This window comes from Delphinapterus leucas, chromosome 17, assembly GCF_059928025.1.
Source record: "Delphinapterus leucas isolate spDelLeu-1000000601 "Yukka" chromosome 17, BTC_Dleu_Yukka2, whole genome shotgun sequence".
Classification (NCBI taxonomy): domain Eukaryota; kingdom Metazoa; phylum Chordata; class Mammalia; order Artiodactyla; family Monodontidae; genus Delphinapterus; species Delphinapterus leucas.
The window spans coordinates 1,014,640-1,042,529 of NC_143145.1; the positions used below are offsets into that span (position 1 = coordinate 1,014,640).

The window sequence follows — 27,890 nt, forward strand, 5'->3', positions numbered from 1 at the left end:
AGAGCTGCTGGGCCACGGTGGCCAACTGTCCCTGGGATAGAAGGGCAGCAGTGGCCGGAGACACGGAGAGGTGGGTGTGTGGGCAGGTGGCAGGAGAGGCTGGACTGTCAGCCGGCGGGGACAAAGGGCAGGCACCTGCGGCAGTCCCCACCGGCTGCGGCGAGAGCCGAGCCTCTCCACGCACAGCCAGGTGCAGGCCTGGGTAACCTGCACTCCCCGGGCTTACCCGCCTCCCCCATCCCCAGGACTTTGGGGAAAGAGGCTGGGTCTGGATTTGGACAGCCTGGGCAGGCGCACAGACGGATCTGAGGAGAGCAGTGGCGATTGGCCAGTTCAGCCTGGCCCCTCATCTCCCTAGCCCTCAGGTAGCAGCTTGGGTGCTGGGGCTTGGCCTGCCCTTCTCCCATGGGCAGCAACAGGTGTCACGCAAGAGTGGGCCTGGCGGGCACGGCGGTGAGCGGCACAGGCCTCCCATCCTCAACAGGAAAGTCTGGACCGGTTGACCCACCGGCCCCCGCCTAGCCAGTCAGTGCCGGGTGTGCTTCCCCCAGGACCCAGGCACCTTCCCTGGCTCCGGGGCCCACCTCCCCTGGGGTACCCTTTGCTGTCTTCACACCAGTGACTCCCAGCTCTCTTCTGGCCCCAGGTGTGCCTGCCACGTTCCTTACTTCCTTTGTTCATTCAGGCGCTATGGGCTGCCTTCCCTGTGCCAGCCACGCAAGTCCCAACCTCCGTCCCGTGTCCAGCTGATCCCTCACTGCGTTTGTTACCACCACCCTGGCCCACGGGCCTCTCCAGGGGCCAGTCCTGCCCCTCTCGCATCAGTGCCTCCCCACCTCTTAGGTCTCTGCTGACTGAGGCCCACCCCACCTGCTTGCTTCTCTGGAAACACCTCCCCTCCCCCACCCCCCAGGGCTTGGAGCTCCAGGACCTGGTCGGCCCTTCATGCTGTATCCCCTGGGTGCCAGCCTTTTGTGAATCTGAAGGGTCTGCCCCTGTGGGCATTCAGGGAGAGGGGGAGGGGTGGTCCCTGAGTTGGAGCTCGGATCAGCCAAGTGAGAATGGGGGGAAGAAGGCCCTGCGCGGGGCAGAGAGGCCTGGACATGCCTGGCCGGACACAAGTAGTGGTTGTGTGTCTTGACTTGTCCCTTGGGTTATGGGGTGTGTGTGTTTATCGTAGAGGGGCTGTCTCTCCAGCCAGAATGCAAGTCTGCGGGGTGGGGGTTTGTGCACTCCACTGCTGTGTGCCCTTCGTTCCCAGCCCAGAGCAGGGCCCCCACGCTGAAGGGGCAGCGTTGAAGGAATGAAGGGATCTTATTGTTGAAGAGCTTTGAACGTGTCAAAGTAGAGTTTAAAGAAAATAACATCTTTAAAATTCAGTCTTAAAAACTGCAATCTTAGTTCTTCAACCTTGTTTTTCCCATGTCAATCAAAAATTACAAGCACAGCCCACACCCACACCCACCCTCCCCCTCTCAGTCTCTAAGGTGGGCCCTGGCCCTGGCGAAGCACTCCATCTCCCACAGAACCAGCAAGAGGGGCCAGGTCTCCGCTGGGGACCTAGGCCTCATGAAGGTCTCCCCTGCAGCTCCCTGAGAGGCCCTCAGAAACCAGAATCCAGGCTGGCCTGAGGACCTCCTTTAACAGAAAAGCAGACCCCTGCTCCCACGTTTCACTGGCTGTGCCAATTTTATGCTGTCACCCAGACCCACTGCGGCTTGGGGAAGAGCTGACCACAAGCCCTGACCAGGCAACCCTGTCCTCCACACCCAAGTCCACTGGCAGGCTCCAAGAGGCCTGAGGCACCCACCTCTGGGACAAGACCAGAGGAGCCCCCACCCTTTCCTGCCCTTCGCCTTTAAATGACCAGCTCAAGTTGCCCTTTGGGAAATTTCACACATCGGGACAGAAGCCAATACAGTATTCTGGCCGCCCGCCCGGCGCCCCGCGCCGCGGCCCACCCCTCCTCGCCCTAGATCTCTCCGGCCAATGAGCTGCGAAGGGGTGAGCCCAATTGGTAGCGACCGATAGAGCGTGGAGCCCGCGGGAGGGGGCGGAGCGTGAGGTCTCGGCAGCCAATGGACGAGGGCAGGTGCTGGGCGGTGTAGCCCATTGGCGGCGCTGAGGGCGCGGGCGGGGCGGGGCGCGGCGCGGGGCGGTGGCGAGATGGCGGCGGTGGTTGTGGCGGAGCCTGGCCCGAGGCGCGTGGGCTTCGTGGGCGCCGGCCGCATGGCGGAGGCCATCGCGCAGGGCCTCATCCAAGCAGGTGGGGCGCGTGGGGTCCCGGGCCCGCGGGCTAGCGGGCGTCCGACACCGGCCTGTGTGGGAGGGACGGGCTTACCTCTCCGTTGCTCACCTGCCCCGCGGAGCCCCGGGCAGCACGGGGCCCTCCGCGCAGGGGCCCCAGGGTGGGGCTGGCCGGCGGGCGCGGGCCAGGGCGGCACGCGGACCCTGTGCCTCCGGTCTGCTTCCTCTGGGAGCGCGGCTGGAGGGGACGTGGTGGAGAGGCTCAGCGCCGGCCGTCCCCACGTCCGAGTTGAGATGTGCTGAGTGCACAGAATAAAATACACGTCGAATTTGGAAGATTTATCATCCAAACAAAAAATGACGTATCTTAGTAACTTTTAATATTGATTAGGTGTTGGAAGGGTAACATTTTGGCTACCTTGAGTTAAATAAGATGTACTTCAATTCACCCGTTTCTTCCTACTTGTTTAATAAGACTACTAGAAAATGTAAAGTTACGTGTGTGGCTCGAGCGATACTTCTCTTGGACAGCCCTAGCTTAGAGCGCGGGATCTCCTGCCGACTTCCTAACCTCGTGCCTCGGTCGAGCTGCCTGACCGCTGTGAGCCTCCGACTCTTCTTTCTGTTTGTTCGCCGGCTGCACCCCTGGTGTCCGGCACTGTGCACATTTGGGGCCACATCATTCTCCATTCTTCACATTGTAGGCTGTTTAGCCCCTTGCCTGGCTTCTCCCCACTAGATGTCAGTGACACCCCCAGTTGTGACAGCCAAAATGTCTCCAGACACTGTCAATGTCCCGGGGAGGGGGGCCAAAGTCGTCCTCGGTCGAGCGGCACTTACAGCAGGGATGGAGGTGCTGTCCTAATCATGCTCCACAGTATTCAGAAACCTTTATATGTAGATACGGACTGGCTTTCTGCCTTCAGCCATATGTCAAGGTCAGATCATCAGAAAACAGTTGACTGCAAGTCTCAGGTGTTTTACCTGTAAAACCTGCAGTATCACCTGCCTCCCCTGCTGCACGGAGTCTCACAGTGCTGCCACCGTCTCTTCAGGCCGTGGGGTGCACTTCTGCCTTCCTGCTAGACCTTACAGAAATCTGATCTGTAGAGGATTTCTACCAAACGGGCACTGAGCCTCTGCTTGGATGTCCCCGTACAGATGCACCCCCCTCCGGAGGAAGCTCATCCCCCACCCCAGCCTCCCTACCCACCATGCCCCCTCCCCAGCCTCACTGTTCCCGGAGGCAGGGATCCCTGGGATCTGTGTCCTCACGAGACAAGGCAAGCTCCCGGCCCCTGTGTCCGGCGGGGCGTCTGGACGCAGCAGCAGCAGGTGGGCAGCGATGGCTGCTGAGTAGAATCACGTGAAGCTGGCTGCCTGGTCCCAGCCGAGTGGAGCGGCCCCGCCAAGCACCTGGCTTCTTGGAGAGGCTCAGCGTGGCCCAGGTGTGGCTGAGCCTCAGAGACCTGCTGTAAGGGGCCTGCCAGGCTGGCTTCTCCCCGCGCCACATCCTCACTGACACCCCCTACCCGCCTTTGCCTTTCCTTCCAGGAAAAGTGGAAGCTCAGCACGTGCTGGCCAGCGCGCCGACGGACAGGAACCTCTGCCGCTTCCGGGTGAGCCGGGCAGCTCCTCTGAGTGGAGGCTTCCCAGGGCTCAGATGGCTCTTGGCTCCTTGGGGCCAGGGAAGTGCTGCTTACTTAGCTAAAGTTTTGAGACGGGCTGGGCTGGGCTGGGGAAGGGGAGGTCAAAGGCCAGAAGGAAAGTCAAGGTTGTGGAGGGCCCGGGTGGGGTAAAGGGGTGTGTGTGTGCGTGTGCGTGTGCATGCTGGACGGGCAGGAATGTCACGGGCACTCACTGGGATCAGAGGGCTCGAGGAGGTGCTGACACCAGGGCCATCTGAGGTTGAATCCTGAGCGAGAACGGGTGGTCTGGGCGCATGATGGGCATTAGGTTTAGGGCCATTTGCAATGGGGGGCCCGTGGGATTGCAGGGTGGGCTCCGGCAGGGAGGGCCGTGGTCTGGGAGGATGCCCGCTGACGTGGGCCTGGTCCCGGCAACCCTGCTGCAGGCCCTGGGCTGCCAGACCACCCACTCCAACCGGGAGGTGCTGCAGAGCTGCTCCCTCGTCTTCTTTGCCACCAAGCCCCACATCCTGCCGACTGTCCTGGCGGAGGTGGCTCGTGTGGTCACCGCTGAGCACATCTTGGTGTCTGTGGCTGCTGGGGTCTCCCTGAGCACCCTGGAGGAGGTGAGTGGCCTGTCGGGGTGCAGTGGGGGCTGAGGCTCTGACCCCAGGGTGGGCTCTGCTGGCCTCCCACCCCTGCCATCCCAGACCGGCTGCAGCCTGGGTCCAGCCCTTCCAGAAACCAGGATGGGTGGGTTGGGGGGCAGACAGCCTCTCAGCCGGCCTGCACAGGCGGCCAGGTGGCTAAGGGGCTGGGGTTAGGGCTCCTCCCACCTGGGGTTAGGGCGCCACGCCCGGGAAGTAGCAGGGAGCCTGCTCTGGCCCGGCGTGTGCCTGCCCGGCAGCCGGATCCCACAGCCGCCCTGATCGCAGCCTCTCTCCCGCCAGCTGCTGCCCCCGATGGCGCGAGTGCTGCGGGTCTCGCCCAACCTGCCCTGCGTGGTCCAGGAGGGGGCCATGGTGATGGCACGGGGCCGCCATGCTGGGAGCGGCGAGGCCAGGCTCCTGCGGACCCTGCTGGAGGCCTGCGGGCAGTGCGAGGAGGTGCCCGAGGCCCAGGTGGACGTCCACACTGGCCTCAGCGGCAGCGGTGTGGCCTTTGTGAGTGTCGTCTGGTCCCCGCACCCCAACCCCTGCCCTCACAGGCCGGCCCTCCCTCGGCAAAGTGGGGCCTTGTGGAGCCCCACCCCCCGACAGCCCCTGGCCCCATGGCTCCCCAGCTGGGTCCGCAGCTCCCCGTGTGCGCCGCCCACCCCGTATCTGTGCCTTCCTGGGCCTTTGAGGCCTTGTGGAGCACCCCCGACAGCCCCTGGCCCCATGGCTCCCCGGCTGGGTCCGCAGCTCCCCGTGTGCGCCGCCCACCCCCTGTTATCTGTGCCTTCCTGGGCCTTTGAGGCCGGCCCCTTGGCAGACCCCTGGGCTCTGGCCTCGGCTCTGGTGGCTGGTGTGCAGGACCTTGTTCCTGAGGGTCCCCAGCCTTTTCCAGGCTGGGTTCTGTGTCCAAGGGAGTGCTGGCTTTGTCCCCGCCCCCCGCTGCTACAGGTGTGCGCCTTCTCGGAGGCCTTGGCCGAAGGAGCCATCAAGATGGGCATGCCCAGTGGCCTGGCCCACCGCATTGCCGCCCAGACCCTGCTGGTGAGACCCTGCTGCCCAGTCCTGGGGGAGTGTGTGGAAGGGGAGGGGGCAGCACGCCTCCTGGGAGCTGTGGAAAGGGAGACGGGAGGCCTGAGCAGCCTGGGCTGAGACGGGGCGGCGGGGGTGGGGGTGGGGCTGAGCCGAGGAGGGGCTGCTGGCCTCCCCCGAGTCACCCCAATGCCACTTTCCCCAGGGCACGGCCAAGATGCTTCTGCAGAAGGGGCAGCACCCGGCTCAGCTGCGGACTGACGTGTGCACGCCCGGCGGCACCACTATCTATGGGCTCCACGCGCTGGAGCAGGGCGGGCTGCGGGCGGCGGCCATGAGCGCCGTGGAGGCTGCCACCTGCCGGGCCCGGGAACTCAGCAGGAAGTAGGGCGCAGGCACCGGGTGCAGGCCGTGGCCACCCCCCAGCCCCTTCCCGAGGACTCGGGTTCTCTCCAGCCTGCAGGCCAGTGGGGGAGCTGCTTGAGGTGTGGGAGGCTGGGTGGAGAACAGGTCCTGGCCAGCGGGGATCACAGCGGGCTGTGGGCCCCTCTCCAGACCCTGAGCTCGCGGCCAGCGGCAGGTGGAGCTGGTCCTGATGACCCTTCCCTGGGTCAAGAGTCCTGGAGGGTCCCACGGCCTGGCCTCTGACTGCAGGATTTGGTTCTTAGCATGTCTGTGAAAGGACCAACAGGCCAGGAAAGCCAGCAACTTAGGGCCCTAAGCAAGGACGAGGGGCCTCTGGGTGCGGGGCAGACTACCTGCAGCCCAAGGCTCACAGGGGCCTCCCCACCCCACACGGGCCCTAGTGCTGGAGCCCCTTCCTTCCACCCGCCAGCTGTGAGGCTCGCGGCAAAGTGATCCCCTGGCTGTGAACAGGGCTTACACGGCAGCCTGCCCCTCACTGCCCGCACAGCCCTGAGCCCCCCACCACTCCAGCCTTCATGGGCGGCTGGCCCTCAGCCAGCAACTGTGCGTCTGACCCTGGCCCTTCCACCTGCTAGAAGGCTCAGCCTGAGTCCATTTCGGCACCTTTTCTTTCACTTTTGAACTGCGGCTGTCCTATAGCATGGAGCAACCAATATTGAACTGGAGGCTGGTAAAACCAAATTCCAAGTGCCTGGAAGCACGTCTCAGCCAAGGCCCAGGATACTGGGCTCAGACTCGGAGCTGTGGGTGTAGGTGGTCTGGGGACAGGGTTTCCCATCACCCGAGAGCTCTGCAAGGGTAGGCTCCCCCTGCCCCCGCCCAGCACTCCAACCTCACCCTCAGCTGTACGTCCATGGGTCCCTGCCATGTATCTTCCAACAGAATCCCTGAGGACCAGGCAGGGTTCGGCTTGGGGAGTGGAAGATGCACCTCTGCCCAGCCCTGCCCTTAGGCGGTCACCTCCTGAATGTGAGGTGCCCGGTGAGCCCAGCTGGTGATGGCCCGTGACAGGAAATGCCAGTTGAAGAGGGCGTGACCCAAGAACAGCAGCTTGGGGCAGGGGCGGGCAGGGTTGCAGCCCAGTCACTGGCCGGCCAAGTCTCTTCACCTTATACTGCGAAGCTAAAATTACTTTTCTCAGAAGCTGGTGGATGTGAACTTTTTTCATCAATGTTGTCCCTTTTCTGTACCCTCCCCACTTTTTCAAATCAGGTGTTCTGGATCCAAGCACTAGACAGTTACAAAAATAAGACTAGAACAGGGATCATGTGACGTTGGCACATCCAGCCTTTATTATAAAGCGTGCTGGGCCTATCTGGCCGGTGACCTCTGCTGTCAGTGAGGTTGGCTGTGAAAGGGTCCCTCGACAGGGCAAGCACCCACAGCCCACTTTAGCACCCTTGCCCCCGGGGCTCTTGGGCTAGTAGGCTGGGGGTCCCAGGAGGCCCGAGCCCCTGCTGGAGGGCGCCCCCTTCCTCTCACCCCGCGCTCCAGTGCTCCAGCGCTCCAGCTTCGGTCCAGCTGTCACCTGGGGGCTCATTCCCAAGCGTGAGGCCCCTCGGGCAAGCTTGGCCTCACACGGGTTCCCTCTGATGCTGCAGCCTGGTCTTGCCCTCCCAACCCCCCAGCTGGGCTGGCTTCAGCAGAAGCCACAAGCTCACCTTTCCACCTGCAGTGCTTTCCTGCTGTGCCTACCACCAAGCCCACGGGGCCAGCCCTGACAGTGACTGACCAGGGGCTGCTTTTTGGAATCAGTGATCTTCACCGCCTTGAGGATTTGTCAGAGGGCTGTGAACAGGATGGGGAGAGCATGGTGGCTGTGTCCCTGAGCACCTCCCAGGCCACAGGGGTCCCACACCCTCACAAGAGACGTGTAATCCTTGAGGGCAAGAAACCCAGTCTCCAGCATGGTGCCCAGCACTCTGCAGGTAGGGCTGTTGAAGGAATTCAGGCAGCAACTAAGACCCCTCCCTCTGTGCCATCAACCGCCTTACCCTCCTTAGCACAAACCAGGGAGCGGCTTAGATGCCCTGGGCCCAGCAGGTATCGGCAGTGAGGCCACTTCACCCATTCTGCAGAGAAAAGCTGGCGTCTCCCACAGGAAGCCTCTGCCCTGTGGTTCACAGTGAGGTGAGCCCAGGGAGGTGGGTGACCTCGTGCCAGAGCTGCGATGGGGCCCAGGGTCACAAGGATCATTGCTGGGGCTGCGTTTGGGGCCAGAGCCACCCTCTTCATGTGCAGGGCCCGGTGGCACCAGTGCCCCCATTGTAGAGAGGACACCTTCGGAGGCCCTTGGGTGAGGTAGTCCCCAGCCCAGCAAAGCGAAGCGGCTCCCAGACCCACCCTTGCCGGGCCCCCTAACTCTTCAAGGCCCCAGGCCAGCCCGCGCTGTGCCTCATTTCCGCGCTGCCCATCCAGGGCCTTGGAGACCGTGCAGAGCCACCTCCTGGGGTGCAGCCTTGGTTCTCCAGAGGGGACGAGGCTGGCGCCACATGAGAGGAGGTGGGAGGTCCTGTCCTGATAGCCGGTTCTCAATACCAACTGCAGTCCCCCTGCCCAGGCTCCGGGGTACAAGAGGATTAAAGGCTGAGGCAGGAAACCTGGCAAGAGGGGCAGGGCCCATGATGCTACCAGAGGCCACCCTCGCCCGGTGCCCACCTGGGCTCTGAGGTCTGTCTCTCCACAGGCCCCTATAGGCGGGCAGGGCAGAGGACCAGCAGGCTGGCCATCGTGACCAGGAGCTCCCGGCCTGGGTCCCCAGGTCGCCACCAGCTGGAGAGGCAGGTGGTGTGACATGCAAGACATCCTGAAGCCGCGTGCAGCTGCTTGGTTAGGCCCAGGGCCAGCGTAGACCGCCAGAGGCTCCTGCAGGTGTGCAGGCTTGACACAGATGGAAGTGGAGGTGCCAGGTGGGCCCCAGCAGTTGCGGCTGGAGGCTGCTGCCTGGGCCTGGCTAGCCAAGCCTCCCTTCTCTTGTTCCCAAATCCTACATACTGTCCCTCAGCTTTCAGATTTGACATATACATATGTGGTTTTTCTGGGGGGGTTTGTTCATTTTTTTTGACTGGGGGTGGTTCCAAGGAACAGTTTACGTCCTTGCTCTGGGGGCGCCCAGCCGTCCTACCGCCGTGCACAGCCCTCCCGTCCCACAAACACAGCACCTGTCTGTGGCCTCTGCAGTCTCAGACCACCAGGAGGATGGGGCAGGTGAGGATGAGGGCAGAGCGCTGAGGCAGGCAGCACCTCAAATCCAGCCCCACTGCCCCTCACAAGAGCTCTGGGTATCTCTGCAGGGCAGCCTCTGGGAGGCCTGGGTGGGTATCTCTCGGCCTCAGGCCACCAGCAGGATCCTGAATCTAGAGCTGGACAGTTACAGAGCCCTTGCCTTCTCCTTACAAACTGTGCCATCTAGGAGCCTAGTTGATGGGGCCATGGGAAGCAGCTCCTCAGCCACGCCTTGGGCAGTGCCAGGCGTGGGAGAGAAACCTGAGGGCAGGCTGGGCAGGGGAGCCTTGGAGGGGAGCTAAGGCACTGAGGGTTGTCCTGGCATGGCCGTCAGTGCCACAGGGCTGCTCCGGGGAAACGGGATGGCTCTGGGCTCTGGGGCTGGACAAAGTGGCCTGTGGCTGGCCCAGCCACTGGTCTGTCACCAGGGCCCAGGTCTAGTGCTCGCCAACCCCACGGAACAAGAGAGCTGTTCAGAATGTTTTCTTAAGGAAAGTTAAAAATCCGAGTGGAACAGAAACCTACAGCCCTCGCTGCACCCAGAACCTTGGGAGGCCCCGCGTGCCGGGCACCATCCTCCCTTCCAGCCCACAGAGCCCTCCACCCCGGGTCCCTGAAGCGTATCTGTTAAAGACAGACTTAACGCGCTAAAAACAAAACGAGTGGTGTGCTTCCCATTGAGACGACCGACCGCATGGCTGTGGTCGGGAGGGATGGGAGCGCCGGGCCCTCGTCCGGTACAAGTGCTGGGCGGTGTGGACAGGAACATGGCTGGAGGCCTCAGCCCCACAGGGGCCAGGGTGGGAGCACAGCCACCTGCTCTCTGATAAGTGCTGTGGTGTGTGTGCCAGGCCTGCACGAGAGGGCACCTGGCTAAGACCGCAGACCCCACGTGCGCGCCTGCCCAGGGAGGGGAAGCAGGCGCCCGCGGCCTCTGTTCTGTCCCCACATGAAACGCGGGCACCAGTGGAGGGGACGGCCCTTCACCAACAGAGCTCCTCTGAGCCAGGCTGGGCTGGGATCCCTGCAACCCCGAGTGGGGGGGGGGGGCCACCCCAGGGGAGGGGAGGAGAGATGGGGAGGCTGTGTGTATCCCCTCCAAGTGCCGCAGGAGAAAGGCCACTGGGGGCTGCTCGGACTGGCCTGGTCACACCCCATCATCAGGGACTGCAGGAGAGGGCCCGATGCCCCCCAGCCTCCGGGCCATGCTGATCAGTGAGCGAAGCTGCACCAGCTTCAGCGGCCCTACCTCCCGGGGGTCCCGGCTCTCCAACCATCGCAGAGCTGTCTCCAGGCCCCGCACGGCCTCCCCAGCGGAGGGCACGGCGGCCTCCTCCTCCTCCTCTCCTCCCGCCGCGACAGAGGGCAGGCTGGCTGGGGGCGGAGGGGCCCCAGGGACCAGCACGGGAGGCCGGCTGGGGCCTGGGTCCTCTCTGCAGCCGTCGGGCAGCCCCCCGTCATCGTCCAGGTGCAGCCACTCGGCCACCTCCTCGGGCGCCAGCCGCTTGCAGGCCAGGGCTGCCAGGTGCGTGAGGTCGCTAAGCACCGTGCTGCGCTCCGCGGCCTCCTCGGCCTGGCCGGCTGGCTGCCCAGCGCACTCCTCCGCCGGCCGGGGCTCAAAGGCAGCCCGCAAGCCCAGCAGCCAGCAGCGCTCGATGCTGCCTGCCTGCACCAGGTCCCAGGAGAGGCCGGCCAGGTAGAGCATGTCCTTGAGCATGAAGCTGCGCATGAAGTCCAGCGGGGACCCCCCGGCGCAGGACACGGCCAGCCGCAGCAGCTCCCGCTTGTACAGCTGCTTGAAGGCGGCCACCACCCCCTGCTCCAGTGGGGCCGGGATGTGCGCCCGGCTGCTGCCCTTGGACAGGAACAGCACCCGCACCGCCCCGTCGGGGGTCTGCAGCTCCTCCGGAGGGCCCAGGGGCTCAGGCCGGCACCTCCTGGGGGTCTCCTCGCTCTCCTCCAGCGTGGGCATCCTGGCCGCAGGGCTGGGGCAGGGCGGGTGGGCGACCAGCAGCACAGCCTTCTGCTGCAGGCAGCTGCGGCGCAGGTAGCGCCTGACGCCCGGGACGAACTCCTCGAAGAACCAGCCGCGCAGCAGCGGGCGGCTGAGCCAGGCGTCGGGGCTGTAGCGGTAGGAGGCGGGGAACTTGTCCTGGTTGTGGTGGCGCAGGCTGGGCGGGTCCGGCAACTGCCCGATGACCAGCGGCTTCAGCTTGTGGCTGCCGGTCAGGTTGGCGGCCAGCAGCACCGTCACCCGGTCGCCCCGCCAGCGACGGCCACAGCCCCCCGCGCCCAGGGGCGCGGCCTGCTCCGGAAGCAGCTTCCAGTAGAGACCGGTGACGTTGGCGTTGTAGATCTGCTCGTCGCCGTAGCCGCCCTCGGCGGGGGCAGGGGAATTCAGGGCGCGGTCGGGCAGGGGGCCGGTGCGGGTGAACTGCGCGGGCTCCTGCTTGACCGGCAGGCCGGGCGCGGGGCCGGCGGCTGGGGGCTCGGCCTCGCCGTAGATGCGCTGGCTGGAGATGCCGTGGCGCTTCTGCCAGCGCCAGAACCAGCCGTGGCTGGCCTTGAAGGTGCACTCGGGCCCGTAGATCTGGCGCGCGAAGGCCTCGGCCTGCGCTTGGATGAGCGGCCCCGACAGCGGCACGCCGTGCTGGCGCAGCGCCAGGAACCACGAGTAGACGGCGCGGTCGATCTCCTCCTCGTTGGCTAGCCGCATCTTCTTGCGCTGCGTGCCCACCTCGCCGCCCAGCTGCTCCAGGAACCAGCGCAGCTTGGGCTCGTCCTTGAGCCAGCCGCGCAGCGTGCCGCCGGGCACGCCGAAGTCGCGGCACACGCTGGCCTGCCGCTCGCCGCCCTTGACGCGCTCGATGGCCTGCAGCTTGTCCTTGATGGAGTAGGCCTTGCGGAAGGCCATCTTCACAGCCACGCGGGGCCGCGGCCCGGGCGCGGGGGGCGGCGGCCGCGCGGCGGCGACCGGGGCGGGCGCGGGGGGCCGCGGCGACTGCGCGGGGCGCCCGGGCGGGGGGCGGCGGCCGCGGCGCGGGGCCGGGCCGGCCGGGAGTCCCGCGGGGTACATGGTTGCTGCTGCGGCTGCGGCGGCAGCGGGGGCGCGGGAACCGGGGCCATACGCCCGCCCGGCCGGCCGCGCTGGGCGGGCGCTGGGGGCGGGACCGGCCGGGCCCTCCCCTTTGTCTCGCCCGCTCGGCGCGCGCAGGCGCGTTGGCCCCGCGCGGCCCCACCCCCGCGCTGCACGTCACCCGGCACGTGCCGGCCGGTCTGCTCCGCCCGGGCCCGCCGAGTCCACCGGAGCTGCAGCGGAGGGGGGCGGGAGCCGGCGGCCCTGTGCCCGGCGGGTTGCTCCAGCTCCTCCGGGAAAGGGCGAGCCCCGCGGGGGTCTCCCACTGTCTTCTGTCCACCCGCGGGGAAAGTCGCGCGGAAGGCCCAGGCAGCGCAGCGGGCCGTGCGCGCGGGCCGCGTCCCCCGCGTCCCGGCGCGTGGTAGAGCCCGTTGCTTCACTTCCCGTGCGCGGCCAGCGCGGCCCTCCCTTTTCTTTGCCGTCGCGCGCCGCCGAGCCCTCAACGTTGGTCGCCGCGTCCTTGGCTGGCGTGTGAGTACCTAGGGTTGCGCCGCCAGGCCCTGGGGCCCGGGGAAGGGACGGCCCGCGCTGCGCCGGCAGGGACTTGGTTGGAGAGCCGCCGGCAGGCCGGCTCCGGGGCGCGGGGCCGGGTGCGGGCTCGCGGCCGCGCAGAGGGGCGGAGCCCGCGGGCCACGTGCCGGCCGGACCCCTGCGCCCCGGCGGGAGGGCGGCTGCGGGAATGTCGGGGCCGCGCTGGCCTCCGCCCCGGTGGGTGACAAGGATGTCTGCCCACCTGTGACCTGGGCCTGTAGTCCCCCCGTTTCTTTGTCGACGTTTGTGGAGCACCTACTTCATGTCGGTTCTGGGCTTGAGGGACAGGCACGGACCCAGTCTTCGTGGAACCTGGAGAGCTCATGAACTCGGGGAAGAATAAGGATGTGATTGCTGGGTGACTGAAATACAGCGTTCTCTGAGAGGGATGGAGGATCTGGATTTGGATAAGGTGATCCGGGCAGGAGGCGATGTCGAAGCCACTCTCTGAAGGGGAGGAGGATACCTTCCTGAAAAGTGGGCACTTTCAGTGGAACGAAGAAGGGAAAGCCTTGTCCTGGAGCCAGGGGGGTGGCATGGGGCGGGGACCAGCATGACAGGGTTTTCAGAGTGAAGGGCCACCCTGGAGCAAGAGAGCTGTTTGTGTGGCTGGACTTTGGGGTGGTCCCTGCTTGTCGCGAGAGCAGATTGACCCTGGCAAGTAACTGGTGAGGGAGTAGGCCTGGCCTGGGTCGGGGAAGGACCCGGTCTTGCCTCAGAAGCAGCTCTGACACCCCTAGCTCCTAGGGAGCCCTCAACCATAAGTGGGTTGAGCCCCACCGCCGTGCTCAGCTCCAGACGTAGGGGTTCCCTGAGAAAGCTTGGCACACAGACTCCGAGGAGCAGGTGCCCTGTGCCGCCTCTGCGGGGCAGTCAGGCCTGGGCCCTGTGCCAGTGCCGGGGTGCCCTGCAGCTCTCCATCTCCTCACCTTGGAGCGCCACTGCTGTGCCTTCCCCTAGAGGAGCCTGGGGGGCAAACACGCTTGACCAGTGTTTTTGTGAAGGAAGGTTTCTTGAAGGTGATCCTAAATAGGCGGCCACAAAGAACGTCCCCAGTGCGTCGTGCTCTGGTGTCAGCTTTTCAAGGGCTGCAGGCAGGAAATGCTGGCATGAGCCCTGGCCCTGTGTCCCTATTTGAAGATGGCACGTGTGAATTTGAAGTGGGGGGCAGTGTGACATTTGTGTGAAGGACAGGCGTCAGAATGAGACACGGAGTCCCAGATTCTCACCTCACCGACCCGGAGCCTCAGTTTACCCCACTCCCGTCTCCCAGCTGTGTGAGGTGTCAAGTGTACCCAGAATGGTTGAGGAGGCGCGTGCAGTGCTGGAGCCGCCCTAGGGAAGGGGGCACAGGCACCTGGCAGTCAGGGTAGATAGACCAGGGCACCACAGACTGGGATAGAAATAGAACCAACGGCCATGGCATTGTAGCACAAATGTCATGCAGCTGGCAGGGGCCCCCTCCACGCCAGCAGGACAGGTTGGCATTTTTGAGTGGGGCTGGACTGTCCAGGAGTCAGAGGTGGGGAAGCTTCTGAGTAGGAATTGGGGGCTGTGGAGTTCGCCTCTAAAGAAAATCAGAGGGCAGCACTCTCGTGCAGCTGCCCCACTACTGGCTTGTTCTCATCGGCTGAAGCGTGCTGAGTGCTCGCCGCGTTCTCTTGGACACTGCACGCGTGGAAGCTCTGTTGTGCAGCACTGGTCCAGGCCGCGCCAGCCAGGGGCCCCATCTCCCCACACCGCACACCGATTCCCACTTCCTGTGGAAGGGGGTCAGAGAGCTGTGACCTCTGGGTGGATGACCTGGGAGCCCCTGCCTGTGTGTGACTGCGATGGGGTCACATGGGCACCTGGTTACCTGAGACTGTTTGGAGGATGAGAACGAGGTGTGGAGGATGGAGCTGGGGGAGGGGGCAACCCTCACCCCTCCCAGAAACCTTCCCCATTCACCCAGCCTCACGGGGACCTCTTGGCAGATTGGTGGGCACGGCTCTGCCAGGCCATGTCCTCACCTTCAGGATCCTCCAGCCAGGAGTATCCTGGTCAGGGAGTGCTGCCAGGTTCCCTGTACTGGCACTGCAAGAACTGCCCTCCCAGCTGGGCAGAGGCTGAGAAGGACTCCGCAGCCCCCAGAGTCCCTCAGCACAGCCAGGAGTGCTGATTCGCCCTGGCGCTGGCCTGGGGGAGTTGCAGAGGAAGAGCTGCCCGCTGCCTTCGCCCCAGATCCTGGTGGCTGGGTGGGCCGTGATCCCTCCAGGGCCTCCCACGCCTCAGTGCCCCCTCTTATGGGAGTGGTCTTGACATGCTTTATGCCCCAGGGCTGGTCCTTAGTGGCAGGCGGCTTGCTCTTGGCCCTGCAGGTGAGGAGTACAGGGTGGGACCGCTTCCTCTGCATCCTGGCTCTGCTCCCTGTGTGCTCCAGTGTTGCGGGGGGCAGGGGGGGGCGGTGGAGGCCCAACTGCTCCTGTAGGACGCCCGGCCCCTAGCCGAGAGTTCTGTGCTTCCCTGGTGGCATCCTCGTGGGAAAGTGTTCAGACTCAGAGTGGTTCTTCTACTGGGAGAGGTGGGCCCCTGCCTCTGACGTCGGGGGCTGTGCCAGCTGTCCTGGGGCCTCATCCTCCAGCAGCCCTGGGGGTGCTCTTGGCCCCATCCTGGCACTGGCTTTACCAGGCAGCCCTCAGCTGTCTGTGGTCAACTCCCCAGGTGACAGCGCTCCTGTGTGCTGTCTCTGGGGAGTCCTCCTCCCGCCAGAGCCTTGCCACACGAAGCCCCTATGGTGGGTGTCTGCGGAGAGCCTGCCTGGGACCTCCGTGCACGCCTGTCTCCTGCCTGCTAGCCTCTCTGTTTGCCTCGCAGGACACCTCGTGCACCCTGTCCTGGGGTGACTTGATGCTGGCGCGCTGGCCGTGGTGTGGGGTAGACAGGGGAGGCCAGGGGCCTAGGTGGCAGGGCTGACTGGGTCCTCAGCCCCTTGGTGCCACCTCTTGTGGATTCAGGGCCGGGCACCCCGTCTGTCCTCTTGTGCACCCTTCGGTGCTGGCCTGCGGGGACGGCACACCCTGCCCACCTGGCCTCTCGCCCCCATAGTGGCCCTGCTGAGGGAGAGGCCTGTCCGGCGTGGGCACGGGGGCTGGGTGGCTGCCAAGACCTTCAGCCAGGTCCTTGTCGTCCTACACCTGGTCCAGCGGTCTGGACCCAGTGGCGGTGCGGGGCTGGGGAGAGCCCACCCAGCACTGATCCACGTGGGCAGCGGGGTACTCGAGGTGCTGGCCCACCTCCCCAGGTTGGCTCAGCTCAGCGAGGAGCTCGGATGGGGCCTCCCAGGGCTGCCTGGCTCCGGCTGACAGGAACCCCAGCATCTGTGCATTTCGCGTGATGAAGGAGCAGCGGCCGCCCCCTGGGATTTTGGTGGTGGGTCTTGGCTCCGGTGCTCGCCTTTGTTCCCCAGCAAACTCGCCTCCACGCCGCCTCACCGAGCAGCTTCTGAGAAGGCCCCCCAGCCTGCTCGGGCCGCCCTGTCTGACTGCCTCTAACTCTGCTGCTTTCTCTTCATGCTGTCCTAGGAGATCAAAGTGAAAGTAAGTACTCGCCCATCCCAGGCTCCTGTGTCCCCTTCACCTGAGCCAGGGGACCCCCAGCCCAGCCCTCACCATGCCCGGCGAGTCCTGACACCTCTGGGGCCAGGCTGCCGGCCTCGGTTTCCTTGTCTGGACCTGTTGGGTGTGGCCTCAGCACCTTCCTGGGCTGAGCCAGTTCCTGCCCCGGCAGTAGGGTGGGCACCCCGTGAGCAGGTCAGGACTGGCGTGCACCTTCCACACCTCTGGGCAGGGCAGGGTGCCGCCGCCCCAGCCAGCCCCTGGTCTCAGGCCCTGTCCCTTGCTCACGGGCATCTTGAGATGGGGCCTCCCCTCCCCCGAACTGTGACCCTCAGAGCTCTGAGCAGAGCCTGGTTTGATGTCAGGAGCCGAGGACGGCGTTTAGGCCACTAGGTTCACGTAGGGCTTCCGCACTGGGGGGTCAGCCTGGTGGGCAGGGCTGAAGGGGCCAGACCAGCCCTGACCCGCGCTGCGCTCCTTTGGTGAGGGTCCGCCAGAGAGGCCAGAGGGCAGACAAGCCCAGCCTGGCGGGCCTGCAGCCCTCGGTTACAGTGAATGATGTCACAGTGCCCCGCCTCCTGGGCATGGGCTCCCGCCCCCCAGCACTGCCTCTGCAGCCAGCCTGGCCTTGGTAAGTGCTGCTGGCCCCGGGGAGGGAGGCTCGAGGGGGTGGCCAGGGACCTTTCTGAGCCTGGGCCTCCGCCCCTGCATCGGGTGCTGTGAGAGACCCCTGCGAGCCCCTCAGCACAAAGGGGAGTCTCCCTGAAGTCCCAGATCGGTCGGGACTTGGCCCACACGTCCCGGGGTGATTGGAATTGGGTTTTGGTTTTGGTCGGGGGGCTGTAGACCCTGCGGTGAGTGGCAGGAAGGGTTTGCTGTCCCGGGGTGAAAGTCTGCCCCCTCGGGGGGCCTCCTCCCTGGGTGAGGGCCCAGCAGGTCTGCCCTCGCTTAGGCTTCACCAGGTGACCTCGCAGCAGCAGGAGACACTGGGGCCATCCTGAGAGCAAGCTGCATAGCCCCAGGCAGTCGGCCTGGTGCTTCTGCTTCTGGGCGGGCACAGGGTCCAGAGTAGGGTCTCAGGGGAGGAGTCCCTGTGCTAGTCAAGGCCGTCCTCTAGAACAGGCCAGCCAGGTGTGAGCTCGGGGACCCCTAGGTGCACCCTAAGAGCAGACTGGCCTCCAGGGCTTTCTGGGCTTGAGCTGCTTCTAGCCGGAGGCTGCGGTGGCCCAGGCCCCTTGGTTCTGCTGAATAGGGTCTGCTGTAGCATTCTGGGCTGCCCAGCAATGGGGCTAGCCTTTACGGGGCACCATGCCCGGGAGCAGAATGGGGGGCCCTGTGCCAGCGGCAGGGCCGAGGCCATCGCCTCGTGGCTGTTTGCGCACACCCTGTGGCCCAGCAGCCTTGCACGGGGGCAGCAGGTGACGAGGGCTACTCTGAGCTCAGGCTTCTGGACAGAGGCTTATCCAGTAGCCACAGTGGCAGGTGTGTGGAGCCCCTTACACCAAAAGGCGCTGGAGTGCAGGGAGGATCTCGCGTCCTAGGACAGGACTCGGAGGTTCCCACGTGGTTCCTTTAGTTTAGGTGCACCCACGGGTGTGAGTTGATTGTCTCCTGGTCAGGAGGCATCGGCCGCTGACCAAGGAACCTGATTCTTAACTGCCAGAGCCACTGGCTTCCTTCCCTTTTAGACACTCACTCCCTGGCATCTCCCCTGATGTGGCCTCGCAGGGGTGGGTGCTCCACCCTCTGTTCCCAGGTGCCCCTTGGCTAAGATCTTCTAGCTTCCTTTGGAACATGCACTGCTCAGGATGGCGGTGTGGCCGTGCAGGTGGGGGACTCAGATCAGGCAGAATGTGCCAGGAGCGGGGCCGTCCTCTGAGACCACCAAGTGCATTTCTATAAAACAGAAGCCCGAGTGCCTCAGGGAGGTGGCCAGGCTTAGCAAAAACACAGGACGTCCAGTTAAAGTTTCAGATGAACAGCGGTTAACTTTTCAGAATAAGTGAGTCTCTAATGTTTCACGGGACACACTTGTTCTGAAACTCATTTGCTGTTGACGTAAAAGTTGAATTAGCTGAGCGCATCCTGTGTGTATTTGGCCGCTGTTCTTGGGGTTCACCAAAGAGGTTTCTGTAGCCAAAGAGGTTTGGAAAGTGTTCTCTGGGCCCCCTTGGAGAGCCTGGGTGCATGTTGGATGAGAAAAGGCAAGTTTTGCGGTTAGGAGGATACACACGTGCAAACACACCACGCATTACGTGCTCGTGCGTGTTTACTGCTTCCCCAGCTCCCCGTGCATGCTGCCCCGGGGCACCCCATCCGGGCGGCCGAGCAGGGAGGGGCGGGGGTGCCGTCTGCCCACGGCCCGCGGTGTTGCAACTGCCCTTTGTGCTTGCTTTTTAACGCTGCATGGAAGATGAGCGGGAAGGCCTCCTGTGCCCTGGAGACGGTCTGGGAAGACAAGCAGAAGTACGGGGAAGCCGAGCGGCGCTTCTACGAGCAAGAGGCCATGAGAGCCGCCGCCCAGCAGCTCCCAGCCGAGGCACTGGCAGTGAACGGGCCGGGCCGGGAGGATGAGGCCGAGGAGGCGGGCGCCCCCAACGGCAACGGCAGCAGCGAGCCCGGGAAGAGCCACAATGGGAAGAAGCCGTTGCAGAAGCCGAGGAAGCGCTCCCCGAGGGGCTGGCTCAGCCAGGGGGACCTGGCCCTCGTGGGCCTCTCAGCCGACCACGTCTGGCTGGACAAGCCGCTTTTCGACCAGGCGGAGAGCTCATACCGCCAGAGGCTGGCAGATGCGGCCGCCCAGGCAGCCCGGCCTCCCGCCCTGGCCCCTGGGGCCCTCTGCGCCCTCGGAAGCCAGGTGGCCTGCCACCACGTGACCTGGGGCGTCTGGGTCAACAAGTCTTCCTTTGACCAGGCTGAGCGGGCGTTCGTGGAGTGGTCTCAGGCCTTGCTGCTGGCTGCGGAGGGGAGCGGCGGGCAGGGGGCTCCCGACACGGGCCAGTGGGCGGCCGCCCCCGACCTGCACCTCATCCGCCAGCCCAGCCCGCCAGCCAACGGCCAGCCCCCACTGGGCAGCCTGCAGGCACTGGTGCGGGAAGTGTGGCTGGAGAAGCCCCGCTACGACGCGGCCGAGAGGGTCTTCTATGAGGCCCTGTTTGACGGCCACCCCCCTGGGAAGGTGTGCTTGCAGGAGCGAGCCGGTCAGGCTGAGGGCGCCCGGCGCGGCCGCAGAGACCGGCGGGGCCGCAGCGCCATGGGAAGCCGGCGGCTCGGGCCGCGGCGGGGGGACGGGGAGGCCTCCTCTGCCCTGCCCTACCGGTACTTCCTGCACAAGGATGCCGAGGCCCCCTGGCTCAGCAAGCCGGCCTACGACCGCGCGGAGTACCGCCACCACGCCGCCGAGGCCCTGCGCATGGCCTGGCGCCTTGAAGCTCCGTCCCTGGCTCACCGACCCAGCGCCTGGTCTGGCCCTTCCATGTCCAGCCTGAGACCCAAGTAGGGAAAACGTGCCGGGCGGGTGCCTGGGCTTCCCCGGGCCGGGCTGGGTGGCCGGCGTGCTCCCTTCCCTGCCCCCACCCTGGCGGGGCTCCTCCCAAGACTCCTGGACCGGCTGAGTTGGAAGCTGGCTCGGGTCGGGCAGGGATAGCTATCTGCCCCTGGGGCATTGCAGCCTCTGGGGTCACCCCCACCAAGTTGGTGGAGGGAAGGGGTCCACGTGGGCCTGAATCTGTCTTGCGCAGGGTTTCCCCTTTGGCCAGGCAACTTCTAGCTTCTCCCCTGACTCATGGGACAGGGGAGCGATGAAGGCTCCTGGCCCCCAAGCCCCACTGGGCCGCTTGCCGACCCATCCTGCTGTCTCCCTCGTCTCCTTGTTCAGAACCACCTGAGGTGAGGTGGGCGTCTCAGGTGCTCTAGCACGCGGCCGGTCCAGCGGCCTGAGTCTGGAAGACACCCACTGGATGAGGCCAACTTGCCTTCAGCCTGTGGACCCAGGGGTCTGGCCCCCAGAGCGGTTTATGCAGTGCCAACTGGTCGCTGGAGGCCAGAGCCTGGCCATGGAAGGGATCCCTTAGCCCACTGGGCTCAGGCAGGAGGGCAGAGACCGTTGGACTCAGGGCAGACTGGGGGCCCCCCAGTGGGGAGAGGCCCTGGGCCGCAGGCCGGGCCAGAGGGGGCATGGAGGGGCCTCCCTGGACCCCAGACTCCCGGCAGGAGCCCCTCGGCTCCTCGGTGGGGTTGGATGTGCTGCTTTGACGGGATCCTGGCCTTGGTGCGAGGGGCAGGGTGTGGGGCCCACTGCCGGGGGGAGGGGGGCGTTCCCCATCAGGCAGTACGTGTGCGTGCGGGGTGGCGTGGAACTGAAACTGTTCAGTGATGCCTCTTCGAGCTGGGGTGGAAGAGAGTCACAGGGCTCAACCTCCTTTGTCACGGGGGTACACTTGGTGAGGTCCAGTGATGGCCTGGGATCCTCAGCAAAGAGAATTGGTGAGGTTGGGTCCTTTTCTGTTGTACTTGGTGAGGGACAGGGCGGTTCTGAGTCAGCAGACTTTGTCGTCTGTGAGAATTCGGGCTCTGGGCCCAGGTCCGTGGCAGCTCCCCCGCCTTGCCGAGTGGTGGGAAAGCAGCAGGCTGCAGACGTGCCAATACAGCGATTTGCAAAAACGGACAGTGGCGGGATCTGGCTCACAGGCCGGCGTTTGCCAGGCCCTGGTCTAGAGCAGCAGTTCTCAAACTTGCTGGTCTTGTGATGCTAAGAGAGCTTTTGTTTTGTTTATTAGTTTTTCCTATATTAGTAATTAAATGCAGAAGCACTTATTTGTTGAAAAATAATAACAAGCTTGTTACACGTTAATGACGTTTATGCAAGAAATAACTTCTCTGTAACAAAAAAGGTCAGTGAACTAAGTGGCCTTGTTTTACATTTTTGCAAGTCTTGTGTCTGGCTTAATAGGAGGCAGCTGGATTCTTACACCTGCTTGTGCGTTATCTGTTGGTGTATATTGTCCGACAAATCCAGCCTTGAACAGTTGTGTGATTGGAAAGGGGAGGACCTTGGGGACCCCCAGAGGTTCCTGGCCATGCTTTGAGATCCACTGGTCTTGGGGACTGGCCTGGGGACCACCCGCCTTAGCACTGAAGGAAGCCCACGTGGTGTGGGGGAGGGGCTTGCAGGCTCGCTGTGGTCCGTGCTGAGAACCTCTGGTGCTCTGCCCTGGGCCCTGGAGCCCTTGTTACCCAAGGACCGGGACGGCCTGCCCTGTACCCTCGGGGTCCAGGCTGTTGGAAGGGGCGCTTGTGCAAGCCAGCCCTGGGGTCTGCGAGGAGGTGCCCCCTCCTCCTGGCCAGGCTGTCTTAGTCTCTCCTCCCCTCTCAACAGGAAAATGGCCACAAACTTTCTAGTGCACGAGAAGATCTGGTTTGACAAGTTCAAATATGACGATGCAGAAAGGAAATTCTACGAGCAGATGAACGGGCCCGTGGCCGGCTCCTCACGCCAGGTAGGGGCTGCTGCGCGTGGGGTCTCGGGGTGTCTGTGCCAGCACAGCAGGACACGCACGTTGGGCCCAGGTGGCCCTGCTGCAGGTGCTGGGGTTGGGTCTTCGGAGGGCGGCTGGCTGGCTCCCGAGGAGCTGGAGCTGCTCTCGTGTCAGATGTGGGCAGGGCGCTCCCAGCGTCTCTAGGTGCCCATCAGGACCTGCGACACGTGGCCCGGCTGGGCTTGCAGGCCACGTGCGCCTCAGGCCCTGTCGTCAGGGCCACAGGACTCCATCCTCTTCTGTCCTCAGGCCCGTGAGCTTTTGTTTTGTGCAGGGCTTTCCTGCTCTCTCCACAGGAGACTGCCTTTTTAATTTTTTTTTTTTTTTTTTTTTAAATGAAAGCGTTGTTCTTTCTGCACCATCTGCAGGAGAACGGCGCCAGCGTGATCCTCCGTGACATCGCGAGAGCCAGAGAAAACATCCAGAAGTCCCTGGCCGGGGTGAGTACCGCCCTCGTGGCAAACGGCGTGCTCAGCGCTTCCCCCGGTGCTGCTGATGACGTCGCCCCTTGGAGCAAAGTCAGGGTGCGGCGTGCAGCGCTGTGTTCCCGCACGGCCAGAGGAGACATCCTTCCTCTCGCGTCCTTGCTGGGCTTGCTGGCGGTCACCCGGGACTCCCCGCCTTGCCATGGCTGCTCCTGTGGTACCAGGCCTGAGGCCTTTTCCTTCCTGCTCGCTCCCTGCTCCGAGAGTGTGAGGGGCTGGCGCGTGCTGCGCTTCCTCCCTTCCCTCTTAGGCGTGGCCCTCCTCGGAGAGATGGGTTCACAGGGTGTGCCGAGTCCCAAGTCATAGAGTCACCACCATCTTGAATTTGAGGCCCAGGAGGGGCCCTGCAGCCCAGCTCGGGCTCAAGGTCCCACGTGAGATCAGGAGAGGGAAACGGTCATGTCCAGTGTGTCCCTGGCCTGGCCGGGGAGTGTGTCCCTCGGAGTGGCAGTCCTGCTGCTCCACCTTCCTTCTCAGAGGATTGTCTGGGCTACAGAGTGGTGTCCCAGCCTCGAGGGCCAAGTGTCAGCAGAGCTGTGTTCCTTCTGGAGACTCCAGGAGAGAATCCATTTTCTCGCTTTTTCTACCTTTCAGAAAGCTGCCCACATTCCTCGGCCTATGGCTTCTAGCCAGCAGCGTCACGAGCTTTGACATCTATTTCTGTCACGTTTCTTTCTCTCTCCTGCTTTTCTCTTATGTGGACCTTTGCGATGACACTGGGCCCACCTGGGTCATCCAGGGTAACCTCCCCACGTCCAGATCCTCAACCTCGTCACATCTGCAAAGTCCCTTTGGCCACGTGAGGTCATCTTTTTACAGGGTTGGGGACATATTTGGGAACTTCCTGCCTGCCACAGCTGGCTCGGATATACTGGCTCCTGGCCATCAGCTGGGCGGCCCTGGGTGGGTGTCCCCCAGGAAGCGTTGCCACCGCTGTCTGCCCAGCAGGCCCTGCTTTATACTTGGCCCCCACATGCTCCTGCCTTGCCTTTTGCCCATTAACCCCAAATCCCAACTGCCACCCTCTGCTTGCCTGAGCAAGTTCAGGCCAGGCAGCCACGGGATCAAGGTGGCGCAAGGTCTTCGCACTCAGGCCAGGCATGTCGGGCTCCAGTGCTCAGAAGGCTGCAGCCAGGGGCTCAGCAGCTCTGGGGCTGCGGCTCTGGAGATTCTTGGGCTGTTAGAACTCTTCCCCCACCGGGCCTCAGGGCCCTGGCTATTGGGGTCAGCTCCGGGGTCCCAGTCTTCAGGGAGTTCACCGGGGCAGCTGTTAGGGCTCGGGGACTGGTCTGCTTAGGCTGCTGTAATAATGAAGCAGCACCGACCAGGTGACCGAAACAACAGAAATTCATCTTGTGACGATCAGGAGGTTCAAAGTCCAGGATCAGGGTGTGGGTGGGGTCGGTTTCTCTTTGGTAGATGGCTGTTTTCTTCCTGTGTTTTCTCTCTGTGTCCAAATTTTTCCACACGAGGACACCGGTCATTGGATCAGGACCAGCCTAATAACGTCATTGTGACTACTTACCAGTGTGAAGACCCCATTTTCAAATAACCTCCCACTTTGAGGCCCTGGCGGCAGGGGCTTCCACGTGAACTTCAGAGGAACGTCACTCAGCTGCTGGCGGCCCCGGGAAGGGTGCTATGGCCCAGCCCCATGCTTGGGTTTGGGTAGAGTGGGGCTCAGCAGACACTGGGATTCCAGAGGTTCCTGGGGACTGCGCGTGGTGCCAGGCACAGGGCTGGAGGCTGGGATGGAGGCTTCTGGATTCGGAACCTTGGTATGGCACCGCCCCCGAGGCCACCAGGTGGCTGCCTGCGGCCTGCTGTTGGGAGCTCAGACTGGACTGGGTGGCCTGGGCCTGCCTCACTGAGCGCCCTGGCTTCCTTCTCAGTCCGGGTGGGCAGGGTGGGCCCAGGGCCTAGACACCGTGGAGTGGCCTGGTGCTTTCTGGGCCGAGCGGTGGTGACCCCATGGCCCCCAACAGCCTGGTCTCTCCCCTGCCACTTTGTCTTGGCCTTGCAGCAGGTGGGGCCTTGCCCGCCCGGAGCCTGCAGCCTCGGGACCCGTCCACAGTTGGTCCTCACTTGGTGGTGGTGCCGGGCCTGTGTCGGGAGGTCCCCGGGGCCAGGCAGCAGGCACAGCAGGGCAAAGGCTTGAGGTTCCAGCCTGTCTTGAGGCACCGGGACCTGGTTCATTTGCTTAGCGGGCACAGATCAACCGGGAAAGACGGCCTTGGGGAAGCCTGCTGAGAGGGGGTGGGGCCTGAGAGTGCAGGTTGGTGGGGGCTGGCGGGGCTTCGTGGGGAACAGCTGGTCCTGGATTTCATCCCTGTGCTACGGAAGCCGTTGGATCTTCTTAGTGGGAATGGTCCTGGGAGCTGAGCCGTGGGAAGTAGGTTGGAGAGGAGGTCACGTGCCAGGTGGTGGTGGCTGAGACTCGGCAGGGGTGGTCAGCTGTGGGTGGATGGGGCTGCCATTTACTAGCCAGAGTAGGAGGTTGGGGTGGACACTTGGGTTGATCTGAGGAGGGTGGTGGCGTGAGCAGAGCCCACTCTGGTCCTGGGGGCTGGTCAGTGCTCCTTCTGCAGCCACGCAGTGCCACTTGGCCAGCTCTGCTGGGAGTTCTGTGTAGTGGGAGCTGGTGGGTCTAGGAGACGGTGTCAGCTTAGCACTGCCCATTGGTCCCAGGGCAGGGAGCCAGGCATGTGTCAGCCTGTCCTCTCTGGAGACCTTCACCTTGGTAGTGCCCTGGGGGTGTGCAGACCAGGGGAGGAGGCCACCCCTATGGCTTCCCTGTGGCTGCTTGGTGGGTGGGCCCCAGGCCTTTATCTTGACTGGACATTGGAGGGGGCCAGCAGCCCTCTGGCAAGGGCAAGGTGCACTGAGCCCCACCCTTGGAGCCACTGCAGTGGGGGGTAGGGGTGCTGAACGGCCTGCGTGCAGGCTCCTGGGGTGTAACTCGGGCCTGAGCTCCCTGGGCAGTGCCGCCTGGGTCAGATGACGGGGGCTCCCGGTCAGGGAGGAGCCAGAGGAGGCTGGTGGCCAGGCCAGGGTCCCTGGGTCACCCAGAGCTTTCAAAGGCAGGCAGGCGTGTGGCCCTGGCTGCTGCGGGGTGGCTGCCCCCAGTGCTGTCCCCTCCTGTGTCCAGCTCAAGGCTGTGTTGCCCGGTCCTCCGGAGCTGCTGGGTCTGGCTGCCCCTGGAGCTGAGTCCTTTGCTTCCTCTCACCCACCAGGCAGTGGCAGCCATGGCTCAGCTCTGCGCCGCCTCCACGTTAGGGCCACCCTGGGCTCCTGCTTCCTGTCACGTGCTGGGCTGAGGATGCCACTGTGGCCTCAGGCTTGCAGGGCTTCCTCTCCCCTTGCCTGGGTGGAGCATGGCCGGCGGACCCCGTGGGGCTTGATGGGCTTCTCATCCAGCTTAGGGCTCTGCTTCAGAATGGCTGTGAATGGGGGGGACCCCAAGGAGCAGGCTAGGGTATGAGCCCTTCCTCTCCCCCTGCCTTGCAGAGCTCAGGCCCCGGGGCTTCCAGCGGGCCCGGCGGAGACCACAGTGAGCTGGTCATCCGGATTGCCAGCCTGGAAGTGGAGAACCAGAGCCTGCGAGGGGGTGAGGCCCTGGGCCTGACGGGCGGGGGGCCCCACCCCAGCACTTGCTGCCTGACCAGCATCCCCTTTGCCCCCGCAGTGGTGCAGGATCTGCAGCAGGCTGTCTCCCAGCTGGAGGCCCGGCTGAGCGCGCTAGAGAAGAGCTCACCCACCCACCGGGCCACAGCTCCGCAGACCCAGGTGAGGGCCCTTCCCCGCCAGGGACCCACACCTGGCGCTGAGGAGCGGGAGGCCGCGGGCGGCCCCCATGTGGGCTGTGGCCCAGGCAGCGGTGGAGGGCTGGAGGCCTGGCGTCCTGGCTGCACGGGCCCCAGTCTCCCCTCCTGTGTGGCAGCACGTGTCTCCCATGCGCCAAGTGGAGCCCCCCGCCGGGAAGGTGGCCACCGCCACAGAGGACGATGAGGACGACAACATTGACCTGTTCGGCAGCGACGAGGAGGAGGACCGGGAGGCGGCCCGGCTGCGGGAGGAGAGGCTGCGGCGATACGCCGAGAAGAAGGCTGCAAAGCCTGCCCTGGTGGCCAAGTCCTCCATCCTCCTGGACGTCAAGCCTGTGAGTGGCTCGCCTCTGACCCTCCCCTCGCGGTGCCCTGTGGTCCTGGAGGGATCAGCGCCGGGCAGGGCAGGAGTAGACTCGACTGTGTTGACGGCGGGAGCGGGCTCTGACCCAGCCCTCCTCCCCTCTCCTCCCCAGTGGGATGACGAGACGGACATGGCCCAGCTGGAGGCCTGCGTGCGCTCCATCCAGCTGGATGGGCTGACCTGGGGGGGCTCCAAGCTGGTGCCCGTGGGCTACGGCATCCACAAGCTACAGATCCAGTGTGTGGTGGAGGACGACAAGGTGGGCACGGACCTCCTGGAAGAGGAGATCACCAAGTTCGAGGAGCACGTAAGTGAGGGGCCCACACAGGGTAGGGGCCTGGGGTGTCCAAATGAGCCTCTGGCCAGGCACATGGGTGCTTGGGCCTTTGGGAAACAGGGCCCCGTGTGACCACCAGCCTCCCTCTCCACAGGTGCAGAGCGTTGACATTGCTGCTTTCAACAAGATCTGAGCCCCGGCACTGGCCTGAGCGTGTGAAGCCTTGCAGCCAATAAAGACTGAGATTCCAGCCCTCTGGCTCCTGTCCTGGTTTGGGCCCTGCGGGCGGGTGCAGTCAGTGAGCCGCACTCTGCCAGGCCCCCAGCCTCACACTGGGTGGGCATCTCACGCTCTGCTCCTGCACCAGTGGCCACTGCCCTTCTCCCCATTCTGGGTCTCTCCACAGCCCTCCTGTGGCCGTGTGACCCACCCCTCTGCCCCTCCTGTTCCCCTGACTCACTCACGTCTCAGTTGCAAGTGGGACGTCCAGGTCTACCTCTAACAGTGTACATTGCTTCCCTCACTGTGGGAGGCGTCCCAGTCTTCCACCATCCCCATTCTGCTTCCTTTCGCTGAGCCGTCCCCATGGGTACAGAAGTGCCAGTCCGGAACTATCCAGGGAAGAGGCCCCAGCGGCCGTCCTGGCCCTGCTGTTGTGACTACAGTCACGTGCCCCATCGGGGCTGACCTGTTCAAAACCCTGCCGGGTAGCCGACCATTTCTAGGAAGGAGGCTGGACTTCTTCCCTTAGCCCCGAGGCCCCTGCTGCCTGCTGGAGACCTGGGCCCTTGACAGATCCCATGACACACTGCCCTGTGGAATTGTGCCCACTGTCCTGCCTGGGCCCCCACCCCCCGCCCCAGTCTGGGCAGGACTTGTGTCACTAGTGGTTCTTGCCCTGGATCCAGCATGGCTGGTGAGAAAGAGTG

The 27,890-nt window shown here is 64.4% G+C and overlaps 3 protein-coding genes across 5 annotated transcripts; 2 read left to right on the forward strand and 1 right to left on the reverse strand.

The window, feature by feature from the left end:
* Positions 1-2,131: 2,131 nt before the first annotated feature.
* Positions 2,132-7,129, forward strand: PYCR3 (pyrroline-5-carboxylate reductase 3). The gene is made up of 6 exons (XM_022555473.3): positions 2,132-2,266; positions 3,802-3,866; positions 4,322-4,501; positions 4,826-5,038; positions 5,480-5,572; positions 5,766-7,129. The coding sequence occupies exons 1-6, from the start codon at positions 2,167-2,169 to the stop codon at positions 5,946-5,948; spliced, it is 834 nt and encodes a 277-aa protein (XP_022411181.2). The 5' UTR covers positions 2,132-2,166; the 3' UTR covers positions 5,949-7,129.
* A 126-nt stretch (positions 7,130-7,255) lies between these two features.
* TIGD5 (tigger transposable element derived 5) lies at positions 7,256-12,547 on the reverse strand. Its single transcript, XM_022555377.3, has one exon. The coding sequence runs from the start codon at positions 12,285-12,287 to the stop codon at positions 10,359-10,361; it is 1,929 nt and encodes a 642-aa protein (XP_022411085.2). The 5' UTR covers positions 12,288-12,547; the 3' UTR covers positions 7,256-10,358.
* A 59-nt stretch (positions 12,548-12,606) lies between these two features.
* Positions 12,607-27,211, forward strand: EEF1D (eukaryotic translation elongation factor 1 delta). Of its 3 annotated transcripts, XM_022555373.3 has the most exons (10): positions 12,860-13,290; positions 16,442-16,456; positions 18,888-19,969; positions 21,852-21,972; positions 22,380-22,451; positions 26,004-26,103; positions 26,182-26,282; positions 26,437-26,655; positions 26,797-26,991; positions 27,116-27,211. In XM_022555373.3, the coding sequence occupies exons 1-10, from the start codon at positions 13,267-13,269 to the stop codon at positions 27,152-27,154; spliced, it is 1,968 nt and encodes a 655-aa protein (XP_022411081.1). In that variant the 5' UTR covers positions 12,860-13,266; the 3' UTR covers positions 27,155-27,211. The 3 variants fall into 3 exon arrangements, with proteins under 3 accessions (XP_022411084.1, XP_022411081.1, XP_030620061.1); XM_030764201.2 differs by lacking the exon at positions 18,888-19,969 and having other exon boundaries at positions 13,276-13,290; XM_022555376.3 differs by lacking the exons at positions 12,860-13,290; positions 16,442-16,456; positions 18,888-19,969 and adding an exon at positions 12,607-12,818.
* Positions 27,212-27,890: the final 679 nt, after the last annotated feature.